An 11796-nucleotide genomic window follows, 5' to 3' on the forward strand; every position below is an offset into this window, starting at 1 on the left:
AGAGTTACTCCAGTCTTATTGAAATGAAAGGGCTCAGGCTGGAGTAACTCTCCCATAGCCGGATCCTGGTTTCAACAGTGTGATAATAGCTCATATGTCTGATGAGCAGTGTTCCCCCTAAGCTGAGTTAGTGTGAGCTAGCTCACAGTTTTTGAGACTCCGGCTCACATATTGAAATGAAAGGGCTCAGGCTGGAGTAACTCTCCTTAGGTCTGTGTAGTAAATCATGCAAATATCCCATAGCCGGATCCTAGTTTCAACAAGGTACACACAGTAGCATTGCATCAGTGTGATAATAGCTCATACATCTGATGAGTGCAGATTTCTTCAATCAGAGGTGGTGGGTGGAGTTGTTGCATTATAGCTCTGGTGTTGTTGGTATTTTTGATGTTAATTGCTAAGGCTGTGAGCTAATGCAATAAGGCTTATGATTGATTGATTGATTGATAAAGAGTCATGACCTCAATGTGGATGGGGAGTGAACTTTAAGTGGCAGCAAAAGGGTGGGGGGGGGATCCGAGGGAGACGGTATGCTTTTGAATTACCATTGGCTCAGAAGTGAAACGGGGGAAATTGGCACAAAACCACGACACTGAGTGTTGGACTGGATGGGCCACTGGCCTGACCCAGCATTGGCTTCTCTTATGTTCTTATGTAGGTGACAGCCCTAATTTTCCCCCACCTCTTATTTTACTGTGGCAAACAGAGAAGAGCAAGTCCCTTGCTCCCTTGTTCTGTCCTACTGACCTGAAGTTTTGGAGGAGCTTCTTTTGTGCGGTTTGTGCTTGGCTGCATGCTTAAATGTGGAGCTGCGGTGGCTCAAGTGGTTAAGACGCTGAACTGCAGGCTGGGGAAGGTCGGTAGTTCAGCAGTTCGAGACCCGGGTGCCGCATGACGGAGTGAGCTCCCGTCTCTAGTTCCAGCTCCTGCCAACCTAGCAGTTCGAAAGCAAGAAATTGCAAGCAGATAAATAGGGACCACTTCGGTGGGAAGGTAACAGCGTTCCGTGCGCCTTGGTGTTTAGTCATGCCGGCCACATGACCACGGAAACGTCTTCGGAAACGGAGATGAGCACCTCAACCCTAGAGTCGGATTCGACTGGCTTTTGAGCAAGGGAACCTCTACCTTTACCTTACATGCTTAAAGGTGAAGCATGTAGGTGAAACGAGGGCGGCAGTGGCATGGAGAAAACATTGGGGCATTCCTCCTAGGGTGGGTGGAAGGTATGCGAGGACCATGGGGGAATCTGGGAAGTGGGGTGAGGTGGGTTTTTAAGGTGTTGAACAGCCAGGCTGGTTTCTCTGCCTCTTTACGGTTTCATGTCCCTGTAGGTGTCCTATTGGAGGTCCGACCAATGCAACCAGATCAACGGAACTTCTGGGGAAATCTGGCCTCCCTTCATGACTCCTTCTACGCCTTTAGAGCTCTTCAGTACTGATGCGTGCCGGTGAGTCGAGCGGAAGTGAGGTGCCAGATATGTGACTGGGATCACAGAGCTCTGGATCTTCCTTTCCATAGTACTGTCTTGGTTGTATTGCAGGGGTCATTTCGTAGAAAAAGAGGTGCAGGAGCTCATTAGCATAACTCATTAGCATAACTTATTTGCATATGCCACACCCCCTGACATCACTGGAAGTGTGTCAGAAGGCACCACCCACCGCTTAGGCGCCACTGGACTGTTTTGGATTGCTAGCTATTGGGGGTGGGGACGTGCAGATCTGTCCTCACGGAGGAGGGAGAGCTTGTTCCTGAAGGCGGGTGGGCTGGGCTGGGCTCTGCAACTTACCTGGCTGCTTCTTGCTCCTCATTGCCCAAGTGAGGGCTGCTGGGGGCAGGGGGCGGGGCTTGTTGCATGTTCCCGCTCCCTGGGCTCCTTACTGCCGGAGCTCCACTCCTATGTGCTCCCGCAGGAAATGACCCCTGGTTGTATTTATTTATTTAATTCATTGATTTCGTTCGATTTCTTAACCACCCTTCTCCGCTTACGTGGGGCTCAGGGCAGTTTGTTGTTGTTCAGTCGCACAGTCGAGTCCGACTCTTCGCGACCCTATGGACCAGATCATGCCAGGCCTTCCTGTCTTCCGCCGTCCACTGAAGTTTGCTCAATTTCATGTTCGTTGCATCTATGACACCGTCTAACCATCTCATCCTTTGCCGTCCCTGTCTTCTTTGACCTTCAATCTTTCCCAGCATCAGGGTCTTCTCCAGTGAGGGCTCCCTTCTCATTTGGTGGCCAAAGTGTTTGAGCTTCAGTTTCATTATCTGGCCTTCCAGGGAACAGTCAGGGTTGATTTCTTTAAGGATTGACTGATTTGATCTTCTTGCAGTCCAAGGGACTATCAAGAGTCTTCTCCAGCACCATAGTTCAAAAGAATCTATTCTTCGGCGCTCAGCCTTCCTTATAGTCCAACTCTCGCAGCCATACATGACTACTGGGAATACCATTGCTTTGACCATGCGGACTTTCGTTGGCAGGGTGATGTCTCTACTTTTTATCATGCTGTTTAGGTTCACCATCGCTTTCCTCCCAAGGAGCAGGTGTCTTTCATAGTGAAATGAAATTAAAATGTAGGTTTTACCCGATCACCATATATTGTCTGCAATTTCATCTCAAAACAATAAAAAAACAGGCCAGAGTGCCTGCCAGATTCCAGTAGGTAAAGTGGGTTTTGTTGTTGTTGTTGTTCAGTCGCACAGTCGAGTTCGACTCTTCGCGACCCCATGGACCACATCACACCAAGCCCTCCTGTCTTCTGCCTTCCTCCAGAGTTTGCTCAATTTCACCATTACACTGCACAGGCTTCCCATCTTCATCCTTAGTCCTCATCTGAGACTTAGTCTAAGCACACTTAGCATTGGTCCAGACAAGAGAAGAAGCCATGGCTTATTTAAACTGACTTCTGCTTCATTGACTATGCTAGAGCCTTTGACTGTGTGGATCACAACCAACTATGGCAGGTCCTTAAAAAGATGGGAGTACCAGACCACCTCACATGTCGCTTGAGAAACCTGTATAAGGGTCAAGAAGCGACAGTTAGAACCGGATCTGGAACAACTGATTGGTTTAGCATAGGAAAAGGAGTACGCCAAGGATGTATATTGTCACCTTGCTCATTTAATAAGGGAGCACTCACTGGAGAAGACCCTGATGGTGGGAAAGATTGAAGGTCAAAGAAGACGGGGACGGCAAAGGATGAGATGGTTAGACAGTGTCATAGGTGCGAATATGAAATTGAGCCAACTTCAGAGGACGGTGGAAGACAGGAAGGCCTGTCGTGATCTGGTCCATGGGGTCGCGAAGAGTCGGACTCGACTGTGTGACTGAACAACAACAACAATGTAGGGCTCCTGGCAATCCCTCTGTACTTTCATTTTCTGCTGTAAGCGACCCCCATTTTGCCAAAAAACCCCACCTTTTTTTGTCCAGTAGTAGATCTCTTCAGATGGAGCTGCGGTGGCTCAAGTGGTTAAGACGCTGAACTGCAGGCTGTGGAAGGTCGGTAGTTCAGCAGTTCAAGACCCGGGTGCCACATGACGGAGTGAGCTCCCATCTCTAGTTCCAGCTCCTGCCAACCTAGCAGTTCGAAAGCAAAACTTCAGAGGACGGCGGAAGACAGGAGGGTCTGGCGTGATCTGTTCTACAGGGTCGCGAGGAGTCGGACTCGACTGTGCGACTGAACAACAACAACAATGTAGGGCTCCTGGCAATCCCTCCGTACTTTCATTTTCTGCTGTAAGCGATCCCCATCTTGCAAAAAAACAACAACAACCCTTCAAGGTAAAACCTTGTATAATTAAAACTTGGGGGGAAATTAATCAAGGGGTTTAGGAAAGTAAACCTCTTAGGGTGACAAAGAAAACTCTTGTATTGCCAAGGCCTGACCTAGATAGCCCAGGCAAGCCCGGCCTCGTCAGATCTCGGGAGCTAAGCAGGGTTGACTCTAGCAAGTACTTGGATGGGAGACCTCCCTGGAATACCAGCAGTCGGGAGGCGGGGGCAGGCTTCATTCGGCCACCTCTCTGAATATCCTCCAGGCCCCCAGTAGGGGTCAGTCACCGGAGGTCACCATGACTTCCAGGTGCATGCGCGCGCACACACATATATATATATGAAAAATACAAAACAAAACAAAGACTCTTGTATTGCCAACTGTTAGAGCTTGGGGGTACCCAGTTTAAAGTCCTATTTCCAAGCTACCAAATCAGGGGATTTGAAGGACTGGTGCTTTTGATTCTTGAATCATCACTTAGCAAAGGTTTAACACTGAGTGATTTGATTTTGTTCCAGCAGAGAAATTTGGAAATGGGCATTCCAATTAAGTTCTGTACCCTGCATATCATAAGCCCTTACGTCAGCTTTAAATGCTGGTCTGTCTTTCAGCTTGCAACCAGTGCTTAGAACAAGGGTTCTGACTGGGGTGTTGCGTTTGGGACTGGTGCAAGAGACAAAGAGAGGGTTAAGTGTGTGTCTGTAAGGTGATGTACATTGCGGGGGGGGGGGAATCCCTACTTTCAGGTCTGAGGGTATGAACTTGCTGAGAGGGGGAAAGTAGATAGCTCAATGAAAGTGTTAGCCCAGTGTGTTGCAGCAGCAGCAAAAAAGGCAAACTCTTATGTTGGGGATTATTAGGAAACGTGTAAACTTCCCAAAGACACGGCCCTCATCCTTCTGAATTTGTGGCCTGAAACCTGTATCCGAAAATCGGTAAGAGAACTGATTTCGGTACTACTAACTGCAGCCAAATGTATTATTGCAAAACACCGGAAAACTCAAGCCATTCCCACTATAGATCAATGGTACACTAAGTTATGGGATTACCTGATCGACGATAAGATCTCCGACTGGTCTGCCCAGTGTAGCTCAGCAAAGAATATTACTAGCTCAACGGACAAGTGGAAGATTTTATTAGCTAAACAAAACAGGTTCATGCTGCATAGCCCATGTAACCCGTGGACAAATGCTATGTCATTATATTTGTTTCACTAACTAATAGAGTAGGGGGTCAGAAACCAGAGCCACAGTTGTTATAAGTATACTGAGAAAGTTGAGCTAACTCCTTGGTTTGGTGTTAGTTTTGGGTTTGGTACTGCTATTGTTATTGAATTGTCCGTTAATATGGTGCTGATTGGAAAGTTACGTTTCCATTTAATTGCACCTCTCTTCTTCTTTCTGTAAATGTTCTACAGTAAATGCTTACTGTGTGTTTGTATATTAAATAAATGAATTAAATTAAAAAGAAAAGGGATTGAAAGTAAATGGCTAATATTATAATGCCCCTTTATAGATCTATGGTGCGGCCTAATTTAGAATACTGTGTACAGTACTGGTCACCGTATCTCAAAAAGGACATTGCAGAGCTGGAAAAAGTACAGGGGAGGGCAACCGAGATGAGGAGGGGGTTGGGGCAGCTTCCCTAGGAGGAAAGGCTGAAGAGTCCGGGACTGTTTATTTTGGAAAAGAGGTGACTCCCCCCAGGTGGGGCGTGATAGAGGTGTATAAACATTATACGTGGGGTGGAGAGGGTTGACAAAGCGAACTTTTTCTCCCTCTCCCAAAAATACTAGGACTGGAGGGCATCCAATGAAGCTGATGGGCAGTAGGTTCAGGGCGGACAAAAGGAAACATTACTTTATGCAGAGAGTGATTAAAATGTAGAATTCGCTGCCAGAGGATGCGTTGATGGCTACAGGCCTAGACAGTTTTAAAAGGGGATTAGACAGATTTATGGCGGTCTATCAGTGGCTGCTAGCCATGGTGACTGAGGGGAACCTCCACATCCAGAGGCGGTCAGCCTCTGAATCTGAGTGGAGGCAACATCGGGGAAAGTCTCTGCCTCTCTGCCCTGTTGTCGGCTCTCCAGAGGACCTGGTTGGCCGCTGTGGGAGACAGGAGGCTGGACTAGATGGACCACTGGTCTGATCCAGCAGGGCTCTTCTGATGTTCTTACGAAGGCCTTGGCCTCTCTGCCCTGTTGTTGGCCCTCCAGAGGGACTAGTTGGCCACTGTGTGAGACAGGATGCTGGACTAGATGGACTATAGGTCTGATCCAGCAGGGCTTTTCTGATGTTCTTAGGAAGGCTTCAGCCTCTCCGCCCTGTTGCTGACTCTCCAGGGAACTGGTTGGCCGCTGTGTGAGACAGGGTGCTGGACTAGATGGACCACTGGCCTGATCCAGCAGGGCTCTTCTCATGTTTTTACGAAGGCCTTGGCCTCTCTGCCCTGTTGTTGGCCCTCCAGAGGAACTGGTTGGTCGCTGTGTGAGTCAGGATGCTGGACTGGATGGACCACTGGTCTGATCCAGCAGGGCTCTTCTTACGCTCGTATGCTCTTCTTATTTATTATGTTTTGGTTTGAAAGAGAGGAGTCATCTGTTTGCTTTGTTGTAAATATACATTTTGATTTGTAAATTATTGTTTAATACATTTTTTCTTCGAACAGAATTTGAAACAAAAATGATTCCCATTTCATGACAGATTCTAAACAAATATCTGGAACAGTTGCTAAATCTTTGAGCCCCTTACGTAAAATTGCATATGGTAAATTCTTTTTTTTTCTTTTTAAAGGATAAGGAAATATAGCTTTGCCCAGAATTTCCCTCAGAAGGTATTGGTACTTTTTAGCAGTTGCCCATAAGCTGGCTGCCAAGCTCATCAGACTGTCCAAACTGGGTTCATAGGAACTCAAGCTCAGTGTTCCTTCTAAGCTGAGTTAGTGTGAGCTAGCTCCCAGTTTTTTAGCCTCCGACTCTCACATTTTTATCTAAGCTCAGGAAGGATGGCTCCAGAGCAACCTAATTTATGCAGGAGCAAATCGCTCGCTCACAACTGTAATGTCGGTAGCTCACAAAGCAGAATTTTTTCCTCACAAGGCTCCACAGAGGGAACATTGCAAGTCAAGCTTCTGGCAAACTCTAATCAGGAAGCGCAGGCAAAACCCTCCTTGAAAAACTGTTTATCTAATATTCATTGGTACTATATCTCTCGCTCTGTGAAGTTACAAAAGAGACTTCTGTGTACACTTTGCTCCTCTAAGGGCGACTGGTACAACCAGTACCATGGGCGACTCTTTTATCAGCAGCTAATTTGTTGCTATTTATAGGTGTTACCAATTGCCTTAATCCCGTCTTAGCTATATGCATCTTGACTCTAATTAGCCCGTCCTGGCAACACCCTCCCCACCCTCTGCCTATATGTAATGGCTGGTGACTTTTGTTTCAGCGTATCTGAGGAAGTGTGCATGGACACAAAGCTTATACCCAGGATAAAACTTTGTTGAAGGTGCCACTGGACTCGCACTTTGTTCCAGTAAAACACAATTTAACTGCAGTCATTCCAATCCTCAAAATTTTAATGGTCCCCCAGTGACGCCTGCCCCATGCCCCAGAGGAAGGCAATAAATAAATAAATAACCACACTGAAGGCCTGTTTCCGGAGGATCCATCAGAACAGAAAGATATCCAGGCCCTTTAAAGAAAAAATTCAGGGCCGCCAGGATTTTTATGCATCAAGTTCTGTCTTCAGCTGAGACCGGCCAAGAAAATTCAGCTTAGCTGCTGCTATAGTTGCTGCGTCTCCCCATGGAGTGCTTAGCTATGCCCGCTCAGTCCCTTAAGACTGCTTAATAAGGAAGTTCCTGATCTTCAAGACCAACAGCCTTTTTGCTATCAAGATGCCAAGTAATGCATTTCAGCAGTGCTAGCCAACATTTCTGCTGTCTGACTTTTCTTCCTTTCTAGAGATTCCCAAGTACTTGCATAAGCTCATGAGCGCCATGCTTTTGGTGTTGACGCTCTTGTTGTTCCGTTCCCATAGGGGGATCTTCCAGCCTATTAGTGTCCATCTTCCCGTAGCTTAAAGACTTCTAAGTAGCTGTCTAACTAATGAATCTGTATTCGCTTTAGGAGAAAGTTGTTTAGTTGTCACTTTGCGGTGGTAATTAATGTCGCTGAACTACCATCTGCTACCAAACTATAACTCACTTGATCCATTTTTTTTCTGATGCACATGGTGTCTTTTTTAGTTGATTTAGATCAGAGCTCTAATAAAAGACAAGTAACTAATAATTCCAGGTCTAGGGCTATTCCATTGTAATCAAGACATCAGGGCCCGACAAGAGAGACGCCATTCCTGTTTAAATGTCAGTGTGGAACATACTTTTCTCTCCTTTTACACTTACACCATAAAGCTGAATTGAGATATGGGTATTACAAATGAATTGGAAAAGCTCTAAAGCAGTATCAAATACTCAAAATAAGCAAAAGCTTTTTGCTGTCTTTATTGCTGCTGCAGTAGGTGATATGATAACCATCTTCAAGCACTTGCTGTCATCTAGAGGACGGTGCGGAGTTGTTTTTTGTTGCCCCAGAAGGTTGGGTCAGAACCAATGGGTTGAAATTTAATCAGAGGAGTTTTTGGCTAAACATTAGGAAGAACTTCCTGACAGAGGGGTTCCTCAGTGGAACAGGCTTCCTTGGGAGGTGGTGGGCTCTCCTCCTTTGGAGGTGTTTGTTTATTATTTATTAATTTATAGCCCTCCCTCCCCGCAAGCGGGCTCAGGGCGGCTCACAAAGGGGGCGTAAGCCAATACATAGATAGAGGCAAGATGGCCATCTGTCAGCAGTGCTGATTCTGTGAACTTGGGAGGGGCAGGAAGGGTCGCCTCGGTGCTTAGTTCTCGTGGCCTTTTCTTACACACCCAGGGAAATGCTGATTGCCACTTTGGGCTCAGGAAGCAATTTTCCTCCAGGCCAGTTTGGCCAGGGATCCTGGGGTTTTGTGGGGTTTTTTGCCCTCTTCTGGCCATAGAGCAGAGGTCACTGGGGGTCTGGGGGAGGTATTTGTGAATTTCCCGCATTGTGCGTGGCGTTGGACTAGATGACCCTGGAGGTCCCTTCCAATTCTAAGATTCTATGACTCTATGATTCCTTACTGCTTCTGCTTGCTCCTTTCCCCTCCTTTTTTGGGGGGTGGGGGCAGTTGTGGTCGTTATTATCGAGTGTCAAAATCAGCTATAAAGCCAACAGCAGCATAAGCTCAAGTAGATCAAAATGCCCAGCTGTGCTCGCTCCAGTGTTCCCTCTAAGCCGAGTTAGTGTGAGCTAGCTCACAGTCTTCTTAGCCTCCGGCTCACACATTTTTGTCTTCGCTCAGGAAGGGTGCCTCCTGAGCAAACTGATTTATGCAGCAGCCACATCGCTCGCTCACAACTTTAGTGCCCGTAGCTCACAGAGCAGAATCTTTGCTCACGAGACTCCACAGCTTAGAGGTTCTCTCTGCCTCAGTTTCTCTGTCAGGTCAGAATAAAGTGGCCAGTGGGAATGGTGAGCAGGCAGTGTGGTGTGTTAAAGACTCGGGAGTGGAGGGGATGTCCAGTGGGACTCGTGCCTGTTCACTACTGTTTTATCCTTCAGGTATCTCTTGCATTAAAGGGAGTGGCTTTCCTATTGACATCTCTTCTTTCAGATCCATGAGACTGCAGTTCAAGGAGATGGGAGAATTCCAAAGAGTACCGGTGTACCGTTATGAGGCTCCCAAGACTCTGTTTGCGAATGGAACCGTCTATCCGCCAAACGAGGGCTTCTGCCCATGCCGGCAGTCTGGAATCCAGAACATGAGCTCCTGTCGGCTAAGTATGTGCGCCGGGTGGCCGTTCGTTTTAAAGTCTAAATGAGGCAACTGGCCGGCTGTAAGCCCGTTTGAATTGACTTTCTGTCGGGCAGGGCGGTTCTTGTTTGGGGAGACGCTGGGTGGCTGCAGCCGACTTGTGGAGACTCGGTAGGGTGTCCCAGGCAAGAGACGTTCAGAGGTCATTTGCCAGGGCCTGCCTCTGCACAGCAACCACGGACCTCCTCGGCGGTCTCCCATCCAAATGCTAACCAGGGCCGACTCTGCTTAGCTTCCGAGATCTGATGAGATCAGGCCAGCCTGGGCCTTCCAGGCCAAGGCAAGTGACGTTCAGAGATTGTCTGCCTCTGCGTAGCGACCCAGGCCTTCCTTGGTGGGCTCCCATCCAAGTACTAACCAGGGCCGACCCTGCTTAGCTTCCGAGATCTGGTGAGATCAGGCCAGCCTGGGCCTTCCAGGTCAAGGCAAGTGACGTTCAGAGGTGGTCTGCCCTTGTCTGCCTCTGCGTAGCGACCCTGGCCTTCGTTGGTGGGCTCCCATCCAAGTACTAACCAGGGCCGACCCTGTTTAGCTTCCGAGATCTGATGAGATCAGGCCAGCCTGGGCCTTCCAGGCCAAGGCAAGTGACGTTCAGAGGTTGTCTGCCTCTGCGTAGCGACCCTGGCCTTCCTTGGTGGGCTCCCATCCAAGTACTAACCAGGGCCGACCCTGCTTAGCTTCCGAGATCTGATGAGATCAGGCCAGCCTGGGCCTTCCAGGCCAAGGCAAGTGACGTTCAGAGTTTGTCTGCCTCTGCGTAGCGCCCCTGGCCTTTCAGTTAGACCATTGGTCCAGCTAGCCGAGTACCACCGATTCTGACCAAATTCAGCTCTCTGTATGAGCTGTATGAGCGTCTCTTAACTGGAGATCCAGGAGATGAGAACTCTGGGGCCTTGGGTCACGTAAACCCCTTTTGAGATTGGGGTGGTCTGATTCTGACCAAATTCAGCTCTCTGAGCTCTTCGGCAGAGGCTGCCTTTCACAGCTTTGCTGTATGAGCGTCTCTTAACTGGAGATCCAGGAGATGAGAACTCTGGGGCCTTGGGTCACGTAAACCCCTTTTGGGATTGGGGTGGTCGCCTTTCTAAGTTGACTCTTTTTCCGTGCCGTAGGACTTAAACCACCAAGTCAACATGGAAAGGAGACCAGCGGCCTCTGTAAACAAAGCTCTGCAATCTCTTGTCTATGGGACTGAGTAGCAATAGTTGGAGGACCCTTTGTGGTTCCCCCTGCAGGCTGCAGAGGGTTCTGTGTGGGATTCCCACTCACAGCCATTATCTTGAGACATTTCTTAATGCCCTCTGTTCCTCATTTTGCCTGGGGATCACTCTCACGAAAGAGACTAAGTAGGTTAAGCTGCGATTAAGGGCCAAGCAAGATCAGGCATCTTCGAAGACCAAGGAATTCGAGGTGCTGTTTTAAAGAAGTCCTCCCTGGCTTTGCAAATTGCATGGCAGATGGTGCCCTTATGATGAAGAAGAATTGGTTTTTATACCCCGCTGTTCTCTACCCGAAGGAGTCTCAAAGCAGCTTGCAATCGCCTCCCCTTCCACTTCCCACAACAGACACCCTGGGTGCAATGTTCACTCTAAGCCATGGAGTCTTGTGAGCAAAAATTCTACTTTGTGAGCCACTGGCATTAAAGTTGTGAGTGAGCCATTTGGCTACTGCATAACCTAGTTTGCTCTGGAGCCATCCATCCTGAGCTAAGACAAAAATCTGTGAGCTGGAGGCTAAAAAACTGTGAGCTAAAAAATTCTACTTTGTGAGCCACTGGCATTAAAGTTGTGAGTGAGCCATTTGGCTACTGCATAACCTAGTTTGCTCTGGAGCCATCCATCCTGAGCTAAGACAAAAATCTGTGAGCTGGAGGCTAAAAAACTGTGAGCTAGCTCACACTAACTCGGCTTAGAGGGAACACTGCCTGTGAGGCAGGTGGGGCTCGGCGAGAACTGTGACTGACCCAAGGTCACCCAGCTGGCTTCCCGTGGAGGCGTGGAGAACCAAACCCGATTCTCCAGATTACAGTCCGCCACTCTTTACCACTACACCACTCCGACTATCAACAAACAGCAGTCTGGTCTTATTCCTTGCACCCATTTCAGGCACTCTTCCAACTTTTAAAAACATTCT

The 11796-nt window shown here is 48.1% G+C and overlaps 1 protein-coding gene across 1 annotated transcript in view; it reads left to right on the plus strand.

Moving 5' to 3' along the window:
* Positions 1-9670, plus strand: part of SCARB1 (scavenger receptor class B member 1) — a 38798-nt gene extending 29128 nt beyond the window's left edge. Inside the window, exons 6-7 of the mRNA XM_015420853.1 lie at positions 1332-1447; positions 9463-9670. Coding sequence (XP_015276339.1) covers positions 1332-1447; positions 9463-9670 — 324 coding nt within the window. The remainder of the gene's footprint in view (positions 1-1331; positions 1448-9462) is intronic.
* The last annotated feature ends 2126 nt before the right edge of the window (positions 9671-11796 follow it).

The sequence above is a fragment of the Gekko japonicus genome, unplaced genomic scaffold (assembly GCF_001447785.1).
Source record: "Gekko japonicus isolate JY-2015 unplaced genomic scaffold, Gekko_japonicus_V1.1 scaffold2186, whole genome shotgun sequence".
Lineage (NCBI taxonomy): Eukaryota > Metazoa > Chordata > Lepidosauria > Squamata > Gekkonidae > Gekko > Gekko japonicus.